Source organism: Trichoderma citrinoviride (genome assembly GCF_003025115.1).
Source record: "Trichoderma citrinoviride strain TUCIM 6016 unplaced genomic scaffold BBK36scaffold_10, whole genome shotgun sequence".
NCBI classification, from domain to species: domain Eukaryota; kingdom Fungi; phylum Ascomycota; class Sordariomycetes; order Hypocreales; family Hypocreaceae; genus Trichoderma; species Trichoderma citrinoviride.
This window is the reverse complement of record NW_020194718.1, coordinates 1,312,852-1,327,406: the sequence shown is the minus strand read 5'-3', so window position 1 is coordinate 1,327,406 and position 14,555 is coordinate 1,312,852. Positions and strand designations below refer to the sequence as shown.

Below are 14,555 nucleotides of genomic sequence, written 5' to 3'. Positions count from 1 at the left end.
TGTTTCAAGCAACTACCTGATCTCGAGGTTAGTTTTCCGATCAAGCCGTTGCAAATCGAACAGTCAAATGGGGAAGCCGTTTACACGGACCAGAGATGCCCAGCTGTTATCCCAAAGCCGTTAGCTTTCCGACCTATTCATCGCCGTCAACAGACCACTTGTGTATAACTATTTGCTGGTGATGGGTACACTGAATTGCTATTGGCGAGCGTACTGTAATTGCAACTTCTAGGACAGGGCGGTTCTACGGACATTCGGAATACTTTCCTCTTCGATCATTTCAATACAATGTTGCAACATGCATATGAGCGACTCCAGGATCTTGCTCTATGCTCCGAGCACTCTGGGGCAGAATTCTCTGCACCCTCTGTAGAGAATATTTGTGATCTGACATACGATCTTGCCAGATCGAGAATTTGCTCTGCTGCATATGTCGGGTAGAGGCGGTGGTGGATGAATGTAGGTTGAAGCTCTTAGCCTTTGTTTGCGAGTACCGTTTAATCATGGAATCGTAGCCAGCTATAAGATAGGTGTTCTCGACAACACCTCCCTCTCGCCGCGTTCCAAAATCTCACTTTATAATCCAATTCCGATACTTCGTCCATCTCATAACCATAGCCAATCATGGCTCTTCACCCGGAAACTTTGGCCGTGCATGCCGACAATGAGTTGGATGTGAGCAACGACGTGTCACCGCCTCTTCACCCATCAAGTACATTTAGGTTTCCGTCCGACCCCGAACAACTCGTCCCTCTACGACACCGAAGTGTAGGTGATGCTCATCCAGCGCAAAGATATTACACTATAACTGACAGGATAAGTGCAGGCAGAAGACAAAAGCCATGTCTATTCTCGTCTGAGCAATCCAAACACAGCTCGCTTCGAAGCCCTCCTCACTTCCCTTATAAAAGCGCCATGCTTGACATATACATCTGGTCTTTCAGCCTTGCTGGGCATTCTTGTTTGCCTGAAGCCCCGCCAGATCGCTATTGCCAAGGGGTATCCTGGCTGCCACGGCACGATAGCACTGGTCAGCGGTCTGAACGGAATGAAGAAGATACCTCTGGACTGCCCAGCAGAAGACCTCGGCGCAGGAGACGTCGTCTTCCTGGAAACTCCCGTCAACCCTACAGGATTGGCTTCAAATATCCAAGATTATGCCGACAAAGCACACTCCAGAGGCGCCATCCTCGTCGTCGATGCCACGTTCGGTCCTCCGGGACTTCAAGATCCGTTCAAGCACGGCGCAGACATTGTTCTTCATTCAGGAACAAAGTATCTTGGGGGACATAGCGATATACTGTGTGGCGTGGTTGCAACAAATAACCAAGATTGGTTTGCGCAATTGAAAAAGGAGCGATTCTTCTTGGGCGGCGTGATGGGGAGTCTCGAGGGCTGGCTCGGTGTCCGCAGCATGAGGACTCTGCATCTTCGCGTGCTTCGGCAAAGTGAATCGGCGACCAAGCTTGTTCAATGGCTCAACTCTGCCTTGCAACTCAACGAGGCCTGTGGAGCGTCAACAGAGCCCGAATCTCGAATCATAAAGGCCGCCCTATCCAGTGTCACCCATGCATCTCTCCAGACAGCGGATCTAGAGCAAGGATGGCTCAAGGCTCAAATGCCCAACGGATTCGGGCCCGTCTTCTCAATATGCATGACATCTCGGGATATGGCGAACAGGTTTCCGAGCCAGCTGAAGCTGTTTGCTCACTGTACGAGCCTCGGCGGCGTTGAGAGCATGGTTGAGTGGAGGACGATGACGGATCTAGATGCGGACCCCACGCTGCTTCGTGTGAGCATCGGAGTGGAAAACTGGGAGGATCTCAAGTCGGACATTTTGCAGGCTTTTGAAGCTGTCTTGGACGATGAGAAGGTGGTTCAGTGAGACGTTGGGTATGAGCCGAGTGTTGTATGCGATTACACTGCATGGAGAGTCACTTTTGATGTCGAAAGCGAATACATTTGCAAGCACTACCGACGCTTGGTCTTCTATATAGCATCTTGACTGTGTAATGAGAAATACGACCATTGACTCAAGAATAGTATGTCAAAGCATGCCGCCCTTGTCCTAGGCTCGTCCATCTTCTTATCCAAGCCGTCTTTTGCTTTCCATACAACCACCTCAATTGCAGGCCACAGTCGTCGGCTCGGACACAAAAGTGTCCACCACAGCATACTTGCCATTCAGGTTGTCACTCACCACTTTTGGCGCGGCAAAGATGACGGAGCTACCCATGACCGGTGCGTACTTCTTGACAGCCACGGGACGAAGGCCAGCCTTATCGAGGATAGCATCCCATTGCGAGGCTGTGCGCTCAGAAGCCCCAAAGAGCGTGTACATCTGGAGATCAAGCCCAGCAGGCCAGACGTGAGCCCCCTGGTCTGCGATGACGACCTCGTCGATCAAGACCATGGAGTCGGCTGACATGGCCGGAACAATGTTGGCCAGGATCTGAGCAGCCTTGTCATCATCCCAGTTGTGAAGTATGGCTCGCAGATAGTAGTACTTTGCCCCTATAGGTGACGGTTAGTCAATGGACTCATGCAGCATTTTAAAGGTAGAACTTACCCTTCACGGGCTGGGGAGTGAAGAAATCATGCGCCATCAGTTGGAATCCCTTGGTGTCCGTCGCACTCTTGATTGTCTCCTCACGGTCTTGGACAACCACTCGACCAGCCAATTCAGGATACTTGGCCAGCAAGGTCTTTGCTTGATGACCAGTGTTGCCACCAATATCCACGAATACGGGACCCTGATGATCGCTAGTCGCGGAATAGTCAAGCGGGATCACATCGAGGCAGTTGCCTTCTTTGGGGATACCCATGAGGCTCTGGAAGTCTTTCAGAAGATCCGGGTGCTGCTTCAGCCAGGGGAAGAGACCCAGCTCTGTGTCAAGGCCCTTCTGAAGCGCAGAGGTCTGCGTCTGATTCTGGTATCCCGTCTCCTTGAGGAAGTCAGGAAGAGCCTGGAAGGCAGGGTTGCTGACGGCGTGGAAGAAGCGCATGGGACTCTCAATACGCGGGTCGGCCAGGGAGTGTGTAGCCTTTCTGGCAACGTACTGGTCTGGGGAGACCTCCGCAACAAGGCGGTTGGCAACCAGGTAGCGCATGATGCGGCTGACCAGCGACGGATCGGCCATGGTGGGCTTGGCCAGCTCGGTTGAGCTCAGGGGCGTCTTGCTTGCTGCGAGGGACTTGAAGATTCCGAGATCACCACCGATCTTGATGAGAGCAATCTGTCGGCCCTGTTTGGAAGCAACTATTAGTGACAAACGAAGGACGACGTCAGGTATGGAAGTCGGCACTTACAGAGTTGACAAAGCGCAGCATGGTGTCATATGGGGTCTCAAGCTCCTCTGCCGACTCCTGCAGCGACGAAATCAAGCGGTGTCTGCTTGCTTCGTCGAGAGACGCTGGCTTGAGGCTCTGTTCAGCAGCCGCAAGTTCTGCCACGAGGTTTGAAAGGGGCCGCTCCTCAACCGTGCTGTTTCCGTTCACAGGCTTGTCTCCATTGGCGGCGATGCTTCCATTGCCATTGGTCTCATCATGGCCGTTTTGCACCGTCTTCTTTGCTGCCTTCGATTCACCATTCAGATATGAAAGCGGATCATGGCGTGTAAAGTCAACCTTGGCCTTCTTAGCTGCGGCCAACCCCAGCTTTCCGCGCTCTAGACGAGGTGCGAGACCATCAATGGAATCCAGGGTAAAGTTGTCAATGTTGAGCGAATCCTCAGGTCGGACCATGCGGCGTCCCTTGAGGGTCTTCAAGATTGACTGCTCTTCAGGCGTCAGCTTTGCCTCAAGCTCATCGAGAGCCTTGCGGTTCTTCTCGTCGTAAGCATCGCCGTCGAGGCCGAGGTCCTTGAGCTTCTTCACCAAGGCCTCCTTCTCCTCAAACGAGACGTGGGCGAAAGCCTTGAAGCAGAATTCTACCGTCTTGGAGATTTCAGCTTGCGACAGCTTTCCTCTGGCGTCTGCATCGACTTGGCCTTGGATGACTAAAGACAGGAGGGTTAGAGTAGTGGTACAATGGAAAGAAGACGATATCTTCACGTACTAGGTCTGAACAGATCGAATGCTCGCTCAAAAGTCTTCTCGTCAAAGTCGCTGATGACGGGCTCATCTTGAGAGCGAATCTGTTTCAGTGCACTTGACACCACCACGAGGAAGCGGGTGTAGCTCTCAGCCGTCTTCTTGTCGTGCCACGAAGCTGCAGCCTCTTCATCGCAGTCGCCTCGAATAGCCGCCGAGATGGTGGTGGCTGCCGAAAGACCGCCTGAGAGGGCCAGGTGAACGCCTGAGGAGAAGAAAGGGTCGATAAAGGATCCAGCATCTCCGGCAATGCGGACACCAGGAAAGGCGTACTGAGAGGCGCTGTAGGACCAGTCAGAGGCCGACTTGATGTCTGACACGAGTTCAGCATTGGCGAGAAGCTCCTTGATGCCGGGCACAAGATCCAGAGATTGGATGTAGAATCCCTTGGATGAGGGCTCGGCCATCTCTCGCTTCTTCTTGGTAGCCATCTCCTGGTTCTGCACGATTCCTACAGAGTGACGGCCATTGTGGAGGGGGATGAACCAAACCCAGCCGCTGCCGTCTGTACAAGCCGCATCGTTAGTATGATGCGTTCCCAAACACTGTAAGACGTGAGCTTACCTTTGAGAGCTTCAAAATATGGGGCGCCCTCCTTGTGTGTTCCAACACCGTGGACGCCGCCATTCGTCCAGTAGCCCCAGCTCGCAACGTTCTTCAGACCCTGGTTATACGACCGGTTCTTCAGATACTTGGTGCTGATCAAGCCTGCTCGGCCAGAAGCATCCACAATGTAGTCGACGGCAATCGTGCCAGAGCTTCCATCTTTGCGAGTCCAGGTGGCAGAAACAGGACGGCCTGGGGTCTGGGAATCGGGGGCAGCTTGGGCAAACTCAATGGAGGCCACTTTGGTCTCGTCGAACGTCTTGACGCCGCACTCAGCTGCGTGCTTGAACAGCAGCTCGTCTGCTTCGGAACGGACCACGTTCCAGGCGTAACCACCGGGTCCACCAGCTGCGATGAAGTCGGTGTCTAGATAGGCTTGTTAACAGATGTGTCTTCAAGTAAGCATGGGTATATATGCGGTTAAACTCACAGGTTTCTGGCCGAGACCAGTTGAGACGGAAAGCACCTCCTTTCTGTACAAGATGTCAGCTGTCATCCAAGCCCGTAAAGACACTACTAATATAAGACGGGTTGCTTACCTTGATGTTGAAGCCATGGGCATCCCACTTCTCGTATGCGTCGATAAACTTGAGAAAGTGCCGCATGGAGGGAAGCATACTCTCGCCAATGTGATATCTATTTCCGTGTAAGTTGAGCTCCAATACATAACACCCGCCTTTCGCCCCACGGGGACACCAACCTGGGAAACTTGTCCGCTTCAAGAAGGACAACGTCAATGCCCTCACGAGCAAGGGCCGAGGCAGAGTAGGAGCCCGCCGGTCCGCCACCAATGACCAGCACAGTGCACTTTTCCGGGACGTTGGCCATTTTTGATGCTTTTCAAGTTGACCTTGAAATTCTGGGTATGCTTGTTGAAAGTGGGAAGATGGCGAGTAAGGCGTTTATGATGTGTTGATGTTGGTGTTTGCTGCCGAGAAGATGATGCTGGATAACCGGACGATGGAAAACATATATACTACTCTTGCCCGTCAAAGACCCCAACTCACTCCAAGCAGCACATCGAGGTGGCGATGGCTTCCATCTGCTGTCTCCATAATGGCTGATGCACAGGATTCAATCTGCATCCCGACGGGCTGCAACTTCTGCCAGCCTTGCCAGTGTCTTTCCGTTCTCCAGTAGATCTAATTCCACATCCTGTCGGAAGGATTTCGGGAGGTTAATCAATCTTCAGCCGTGCGAAGACCGCTGCTTACACTCGGAATCCGACCAGCAACTGCGACGCTGGGCAACCCCAATAATTGCCTATCTGCAGTAAAATCTGACAAGCAATAGATAGCTGCACGTTTTGCTTCCGAACAGAAATGGAATGGTATCCATGGATCACTGGGCATTGGACCGGACTGCGCCATGTTCGTCTCGGTAGTAAGGTAGACTAAGCTGATGGAATCCTCAGATGGCCATGGATGCTATAGGTTGACCAACGTCATTGTGATTAGATGGTTAGCTGCGCATGGCATGCAAAGAATGAAGAACATTGGCTTGACGATTTTGTGGAAGATGATGAGAAAGCCTTTCCAAGAACATTACCTTGGGAAACATTAACATACACACATACCCTGGAAAGCTGTGTCCTTCTTCACATCTGTACGTCTCATCATTACACCGAAACATCCATTCTCTTGACATTTCAATACAGTGAAATCTGCTCGTTGTCATAATAATATGGATTCAACTACCAAGCCCAGGGGATTCTACTCATCTGGCTTCTGGACGGAATATCTATCCACTCAGCGAACCAAGCTGCCTGGACTGCCCGATGTTGGCGATGTGTCTCCCTGCGTTGTGCGATTTCTCGGTGGCAATCCAGGCGATATGCAGCTTCAGGGTACCAACACGTATCTGATAGGGACAGGAAATAGCAGAATTCTCGTTGACACCGGCGAAGTAAGAGTCTGCCCCTATACTTGCATTGATGCATTGCATTTGACGCTGCATCTTCCATCGTGAAAGCCTTTAACTAATGGTAATCTGACAGGGATTCCCTCAATGGGCCGTGAACCTCACCCAGTACCTAGAGGATCACGACATATCAATTTCTCATGTCCTCCTAACGCACTGGCACGCGGACCACACAGGCGGAGTGGCAGATCTCCTCGCCCACGATCCCAGCATATCAGTACACAAGCACAAACCCAGCAAAGACCAGGAACCCATCGCAGACGGGCAAGTCTTTAGGACTCAGGGTGCAACTCTACGAGCGGTGTTGACACCCGGGCACACAGCAGATCATACCTGCTTCGTGTTGGAGGAGGAAAAGGCGTTGTTCACTGGAGACAACGTGCTGGGCCACGGTTACAGTGTAGCTGAGTGCTTGGGGGAGTACACAAAGAGTCTTCGTCTGATGGCGAGTTTGGGATGCGCCGTAGGCTATCCTGGGCACGGAGATGTGATACGCAATCTGCCACGGAAGATGGCGACGTATATCGCACAGCGAGATTCTAGAGAACAGCAGGTATACGCGGCATTGCTTGAAGAAGCCTCATCTGAGAGCGGCAGAAGTATTGGTGGCAGCACTAGTGGCAGTAGCTATAGCGGAAGTGACTCTGGCAGTGGCGATGATGAGGATGGCGAGGAGATGGGAACGGCAAAAGGCCTATCGACGACGGACATCAGTCTTCGCCTATACGGAGATGTGTCCAAAGATCCTGCCACATTTGAATCGGCCTTGAAGCCCCTACTGAACCAGGTTCTGTTCATGTTGGCGGATCACGGCAGGGTCGATTCTAAATTGGTAGGACCAGAGAAGACGCGGCAATGGTTCATCAAGGGCTCATCGTATTAGCTGCTGGACAATTACATCTCAATAAACGACTATTGACTTAATAACAACATTTGACGAAACTGAATCGGTATTCCAACAGGAGTTTTGAGGTGTGTATGGTCGACAACCTCCGTGATCCTCTTGGTGTAGTGTAACCAAGATGAAGAGTAGCATCAATCCCAACGCCAAGATCAATCGTATGTGGTCAATGGTTTCCGAACACCTCCTGTTGGAACTAATCTTGTTAGAGTGATCAGTGGTGAACTTCCGGATGACCCGTAGGATAACAGCAGAATACGCCGACTCGGGTTCCGAGCACACACTTGAGACTCTAGCAGTCCAGTGTGACAGAGTGCTGAATCCGAGGCTTCGTCTCAAGCCTCAACTGATTGCCTCTTGGTGATAAGCAATCATCACTGGCAAGATCTCCACCCGCTACTTTGGTTCGCTACATATATGTCGCTGGAATGCGATGAGGCAATGGAGGCACTTGACTCTGCATCGCCGCAAAGAATCTGCACTTATTAGCCTATCTCATCCCTGCGGCTGGTAATTCATCTCGTGCCTCGTCAAGTCCTCGTCTAGCTCTGGGGGACTCAACATATGCAGGCCTCTGTTTCGATATCAACTACTCAGCATCTACTTTCGCTCATACAGACCACCAAACTTCCACTCTCTACACGATGAACAAAGCCACCACGACTCCTTCCGAAACCAACACCACCCCATCAGAGATCAATGTTGAGGCGGAATCGACCTCCAGATTTATGTTCTTCAGTCACGAGTTCCCCAGTGGCGATGTTAAAGACTTGATACGGAGGCTCTCCAGACATGCCAAGCTGCCTCGATACTCTCAGCTCGCCCGCTTTCTGCAAGAGTGTGCTTCTGTGCTGAGACAAGAGGTCCAAAAGCTCCCACGGCCACTGCGTGATCAGGTTCCCCCGTTCAGCGATATCATTACACTGGCATCACACTGGGAGAGACTCAAGCAGAGCGATCTATGCGGAACGTGGGAGGGTGCTTTTCTATGCATCTATGAGATTGCTATGCTCATTGGGTAAGTCCTCCTTTCCTTAGCAAGTCAAGATATCGGAACTGACTGGGCGTTAGACATCATGAAGCACACGATCTTCCTTACGCCCTCGGAACAAGAAACACCAGTACAACCTGTCTGGCAGGAATCAGCGTCGGCCTCTTCTCAGCTGCAGCAGTGGCGGTTTCTTCATCTCTTGTAGACCTTGTCTACTACGGAGTGGAAAGCGTCCGCATTGCCTTTTCTTTCTGTGTTCACGTGGGCCGGGTCTCCCAGCTACTTGAGCCTACCGAGCGCACCAAGACAGCTTCGTCTGTTAGCTGGGCGTATGTCGTGATCGGCATTTCGGCCGAGGTTGTGCAGGCCGAATTGGATCGTTTCAACGGTCAAGATGAACCGACAGATACCTGTTCAAAAACGTCACGCCTGGCCCAGGTCAGCATTAGCCACGTCGACCAGGCTTCAGTAGGCGTCACCGGCCCTCCGGCTCAACTTGAACAGCTCTTTCGCCAATCGGAGGTACTTGGCTCATCTCGCCACTCCCCGTTGCCCATCTCGGGAGGGCTTTGTCATGTCCCCAACGTGTATGACCTTGACGACGTCCGTTCTATCCTCGAGACTGCCGAAGTCTGGGAAAGATGGGGCTCTCGACCTGTTCAGCTGCCTCTGCTCTCACCAAACCCAGGAGCTCCCTTTTCAGCATCTGATGCGTATCACCTGATAGAGGCCATTTGTACCGAAGCCCTTACAAAGCCGCTGTATTTCGACAACATTGCCGAGGGTGCTGCATTGCAACTTTCACGCCAACAGGAGCTGACGCCGTTGTCATGCCAAATCCTGCATTATCGGACGTCGCTGATCTCGGACACGATCCTCTCCGACGTGGCCAAGAAGCTGTCGGCTGCCAGTCTCTCGCGACAGGACCTGGTTGACTGGGCAATGCAGGATGAGGATACTTCTGTTCAACCTCATGGCAACTCAAGCCTACCACAGAACTCCAAGCTGGCTATAGTTGGCATGTCATGCCGTATGCCCGGAGGCGCCGACAGCCCTGAGCAATTCTGGGAGCTCTTGATGAATGGCGTCGACACTCTTACTATCGTCCCAGCGGACAGGTTTGATGTCGACGCGCATTTCGATCCCAGTGGGGAGATGGAGAACGATGTCGGAACGAAATTTGGCAACTTTATACATAATCCCGGACACTTTGATGCTGGTTTCTTCAACATGTCTCCGCGCGAGGTAAGCTTATACACGCTCCCGCTCCTGTGTGGCCTACAACTCTACTAATTTTACCCTTTGAAGGCTGAACAGACAGATCCAATGCAACGTTTGGCGCTTGTCACGGCCTACGAGGCGCTGGAAATGGCCGGCTTCGTGCCGAATCGAACGCCCTCCTCTCACGTATCCCGAGTAGGAACTTACTACGGCCAAGCCAGCGATGACTACCGTGAGGTGAACGCGAGTCAAAAGATTGGCACCTATGGCATTCCCGGCACCGAACGTGCCTTTGGCAACGGCCGCATTAACTACTTCTTCAACTTCCAGGGACCAAGCATCAACGTCGATACGGCGTGCTCGAGTGGTCTGGCTGCGGTCCATGCGGCTTGCTCTGCACTTTGGGCCGGTGACGCTGATACTGTCGTCGCCGGAGGTCTCAATGTTATCGTAAGTGGCAGAGGAAAACGTTGAGATAGCGGACTTATGCTGACCTGAGGCTATTGACAGACCAATCCTGACATTTACTGCATGCTTAGCAAGGGGCATTTCTTGTCCAAGACGGGCCAGTGCAAAGTGTGGGATTCTGGAGCTGACGGCTACTGCAGAGCTGATGGAATTGGTTCTGTGGTCATCAAGCGACTGGACGATGCCATTGCCGATAATGACAACATCTTGGCGACGATTGTGTCGGGGTCAACGAATCAGTCAGCCGAGAGCATTTCCATAACTCAACCACATGCTGGTGCGCAAAAGGACAACTACCGCCAGGTGATGGATAAGGCAGGCATCAACCCTCTGGATGTTAGTTATGTTGAACTGCACGGCACAGGAACTCAGGTTAGTCCATCCCTTCTGCTACTGTTGCATGTTGTGAGCTCTCCAGGCTGACTTATTTCTCAGGTCGGAGATGCCGTTGAGTCGGAATCGGTTCTCGACTTCTTCGCTCCCCTGGGCAGTCGTCAACGTTCCGAACAACGCCTGAGTCTAGGCGCAGTCAAATCAAATATCGGGCACGGTGAAGCTGCAGCGGGAATTGCTTCTTTGATGAAGGTTCTCTTGATGTATAAGCATGGGATGATTCCGCGTCACATCGGCATCAAAAAGACGATGAATCCCGTGGTGGCTCAACACCTGGCCAATCGAAACGCCGGCATCCTCACTGAGAACCGCTCCTGGCTTCCAAAGCCCGATGGGAAAAAACGTTACTCTATCGTCAATAGCTTTGGTGCTCATGGTGGAAATACGACGCTGTTGCTGGAAGATGCGCCGTTGTCACGCACCCAGAGAGAAGCCGACGACGTGCTTCCAGACACAACAGCTTGTCAGGTCATTTGCATCTCAGCCAAAAGCAAAGCTTCGCTTCGGGGCAACATCAGCGCTCTGCTCCGGCATCTGGATTCTCATCCAGAGACGGAACTGAGAGACTTGTCCTACACGACGTGTGCGCGAAGAATCCACCACCATATTCGCATTGCTACCTCCGTCTCCAGCACTGCCCAGCTTCGCAAGTTCCTTGAGGCGGCCTCTGAAAATGTCGATAACTACGCAAAGCACGTTTCCGCAGCGAAGAAGAAGACTGTTGTGTTTGCCTTCTCTGGCCAAGGATGTTTCTATCAAGGCGCTGCTGCACAATTGTTCCAACAGGCGCCCTCGTTCCGCGACCAGGTCCTCCAGCTCGATCGAGTCGTTCGCCAGCTGGGATTTCCCTCGGTCCTCGCTGCTATTATTGGCGATTCAGCAAGTAGCACGACGTCGCAAAGTTGCTCCAGCGCTGCCAGCGAAGTTGGCGATGAAAATGCAGCCTCAACTGACGGTACCAGCTCAGTCTCGTCGACGGTGACAGTTGAGAGTCCGCTTGTTATACAACTCTCTATGGTAGTCATGCAGATTGCCTTGGTGCAGTATTGGGGACTTTTGGGCATCAAGCCTGACGTTGTCATCGGCCACAGCCTTGGAGAGTATGCCGCCTTTGTTGCAGCTGGCGTCTTGTCTGTAGCAGATGCCATATATCTGGTGGGCAGACGGGCCAAACTCATGCTGGCCGCCTGCGAGCCGGGGAGTCATGGCATGTTGTCAGTCCGCGGTGCTTCAGTCGACCGCATCGCCGAGTTGTGCAAAGAGAGTGGCAAAGACTATCGCTATGAGGTATCCTGCATCAACGGAGTCACAGACATTGTTGTCAGCGGTTTGCGGGCAGATATCGTTGCTCTGCAAGACATGTTGCAAGGTGACGGCCTGAAATGCGTCTTACTTGATATCCCTTTTGCCTTTCATTCTGCTCAACTAGAGCCTATACTGGAAGACTATGAAGATGCAGCTCGGCATGCCACTTTCAAGGCCCCTGCGATTCCGGTCGTCTCACCACTTCTTGGACAGTGCGTCTCCCAAGGCGAGATGATCAACGAGACCTATCTGCGCCGCGCCACGCGTGAGCCCGTTGACTTCATCAAAGCGCTTGAAGCTGTTCGAGTCGATGGCTTGGTCAATGATAATGCCGTCTGGGTCGATATCGGGCCTCATCCAGTGTGTACCTCTTTCGCGCGCAATCACTACGAAAAAGGAACCACACAGACATTCGCATCACTGAGGCAAGGCGATAACACGCTATCTACTCTGACAGGAACTCTAGCATCACTACATTGCTTGGGTTTGCCTGTAGCTTGGAATGAGTACTTTGCTGCGTATGAGAAGAGCCTCCGCCTGGTTCACCTCGAACCGTATCAATGGAATCAGAAGAACTACTGGATTCAGTATGAAGGCACATGGACTCTGGATAAGGCGCACGCCGGACAAGCCAAGAACGTCAAACAAAAGGAGTCGGCATCTCCGCCTTTCTTCACCTCGTCTGCGCAGCAAATCATTTCGCAGGAGTCCAATGAGTCAATCGGACGTATGACCGTGTTGTCCAACTTGTCTCACCCCGATCTCGCCGGCGCAGCCAACGGCCACAAGATAAATGGAAGAAGTGTCGTGACTGGGGTAAGTTCCGCTGTCTCTCTTTGCTTCGCTACCTAGTAGTTTTCGTTGACCTTGCTGATTACATATCTTGCAGAGCTTATGGGCGGACCTTGCCCTCACCATCGGCGAATACTTGTACAAGCACATGGTACCAGAAGGCGATGAGCCTTATATGGACGTTCAGAACATGGAAGTCCTCGAGGGGCAGGTTCTACATGACAAGACGTCGTCGGAACCAACGGCGGAGCAATTCATTCAAGCTGAAGGAGTATTGGACTTGTCCAAAAGACAAACCCACATCACCTTGTATACGGCCAGCGCTGACGGGACTCGCAAAACGGAGAAGCCATTTGCCTCGGCAACAGTTTGCTATGAAGATGTGCAAACATGGAGAGCTGAGTGGCTAACGGCTTCACATCTTGTTGCTACTCGTGCCGATTCCCTCTGGAAAGCAGCTGCAGGCGAAGAGACTTCAAACACTACCAGCAGAGTAAGCAGACTATCCCAGGGCACCGTATATCAGCTTTTTGCAAACGTGGTGGATTACGGGAAGCGGTATCGCGGGATGAAAAGCGTGGCTCTCGCCGAAGCGACGCAAGAGGCTACCGCAGATATCACGCTGGATATCGACCGTCACGGAACCTGGCATACGCCTCCTCACTGGATCGACAGCACCTTTCAGCTGGCCGGCTTCGTCATGAATGCCTTTGGTGTCCAAGGCACAGGAGAATACGCCGGGTCTTCACGCGACTTTTTCTGGATCACGCCTGGATGGCGGCACTTCCGCCTGGCTGAGAAGCTTGAGCCGGGCGTTGCTTATCGCAACTATGTCCGCATGTTCCCTGTCCCGGGTGAACTTGGTGCCTTTTCCGGCGACATATACCTACTCCGCGGTGACAAGGTTGTGGGAGTGTGTGCGGGTATCAAGTTCAAGAGAGTTCCGCGCTCGTTGATGCCCATCATGTTTCCCTCGGGTCAGAGCGGGAAGAGTCGGGCTCATGTCCCTGTTCCAGCCCATACCAGCCACAACGTCACTTCAAAAGAGCCAGTGAAGCCGAAGCAGCCTAAGTCCAGTTCTGCTTTTTCTCATGCACAAGAGCAACAGTCGGACGTTGCCAGACAGGTAGCAGAGCCTGTTGCAACAACGCCACCAGCGGGGCAGCAGAAGCCGAAAGATGGCGGGCAAAACCCCAAGGTGGCCGCTTGCTTGCAGCTTATTGCCGAGGAGACTGGACTGGAGCTGGAAGATCTGTCTGGTGATGCCGCATTCGCAGAATTGGGCGTGGATTCTTTGATGTCACTGGCGCTCTCTGGCAAGATGCGTGCGGAGCTGGGTATTGAGGTCCAGGCGTCCATTTTCCTCGAATGTGCGACTGTGCAAGAGTTGGCAAATTGGCTGGGTAAATAGAATCTATATGGGTAGTGTGACGTAGAGCTGGTCTCGGTCTATAGAAGATTAAACGATTCCCTTTCTCCAACGCTTGTTTCATCTCAGAGTCACGATTCAAGTGAGCACCGAATATCATCGAACAGCAAGAGAGCAACTCCTGGATTACACTGTAGTTCCCAATGTCGTGTGGAGAGACATTCTCTATCAAAACCAAAGCTTCATTCTGACATACCTCCTTGCAAGCCTGTTACTTCAAATCCTATTATTCCTAATCCTTGCCCACTGACTTCAAATTAACCCCGACCAGCCTTTAAATAACCCGAGCAAGAGCATAGCTATGGTTAATATATGTATATACAATCATCAATTAACTCTGCACAGACCAAGGCTTTGTTTTTGCTGCATATCAGTATCAAATTCTGTGAAACAAGTTGAGTGTACACGGAGGAGTTCCTCGCTGTAAAATTTTCACT

The 14,555-nt window shown here is 52.2% G+C and overlaps 4 protein-coding genes across 4 annotated transcripts; 3 read left to right on the top strand and 1 right to left on the bottom strand.

Annotated features, from left to right (window-relative positions):
- Nucleotides 1-624: 624 nt before the first annotated feature.
- Nucleotides 625-1,885, top strand: BBK36DRAFT_1123262 (cystathionine beta-lyase/cystathionine gamma-synthase; the record flags this gene model as incomplete). The annotated part of the gene is made up of 2 exons (XM_024891031.1): nucleotides 625-768; nucleotides 827-1,885. 2 exons carry the CDS (start codon nucleotides 625-627, stop codon nucleotides 1,883-1,885), a joined length of 1,203 nt encoding a protein of 400 aa, XP_024748186.1.
- Nucleotides 1,886-2,122: 237 nt separating this feature from the next.
- Nucleotides 2,123-5,526, bottom strand: BBK36DRAFT_1123506 (hypothetical protein; the record flags this gene model as incomplete). Its single annotated transcript, XM_024891061.1, has 8 exons — nucleotides 2,123-2,514; nucleotides 2,570-3,245; nucleotides 3,310-3,998; nucleotides 4,058-4,597; nucleotides 4,657-5,064; nucleotides 5,129-5,171; nucleotides 5,238-5,334; nucleotides 5,399-5,526. The coding sequence occupies 8 exons, from the start codon at nucleotides 5,524-5,526 to the stop codon at nucleotides 2,123-2,125; spliced, it is 2,973 nt and encodes a 990-aa protein (XP_024748185.1).
- Nucleotides 5,527-6,381: 855 nt separating this feature from the next.
- Nucleotides 6,382-7,501, top strand: BBK36DRAFT_1177662 (Metallo-hydrolase/oxidoreductase; the record flags this gene model as incomplete). Its single annotated transcript, XM_024896080.1, has 2 exons — nucleotides 6,382-6,603; nucleotides 6,695-7,501. 2 exons carry the CDS (start codon nucleotides 6,382-6,384, stop codon nucleotides 7,499-7,501), a joined length of 1,029 nt encoding a protein of 342 aa, XP_024748184.1.
- A 662-nt stretch (nucleotides 7,502-8,163) lies between these two features.
- On the top strand, nucleotides 8,164-14,100 carry BBK36DRAFT_1161020 (polyketide synthase; the record flags this gene model as incomplete). Its single annotated transcript, XM_024894341.1, has 7 exons — nucleotides 8,164-8,537; nucleotides 8,591-9,755; nucleotides 9,819-10,181; nucleotides 10,242-10,571; nucleotides 10,635-12,261; nucleotides 12,394-12,713; nucleotides 12,787-14,100. The coding sequence occupies 7 exons, from the start codon at nucleotides 8,164-8,166 to the stop codon at nucleotides 14,098-14,100; spliced, it is 5,493 nt and encodes a 1,830-aa protein (XP_024748183.1).
- Nucleotides 14,101-14,555: the final 455 nt, after the last annotated feature.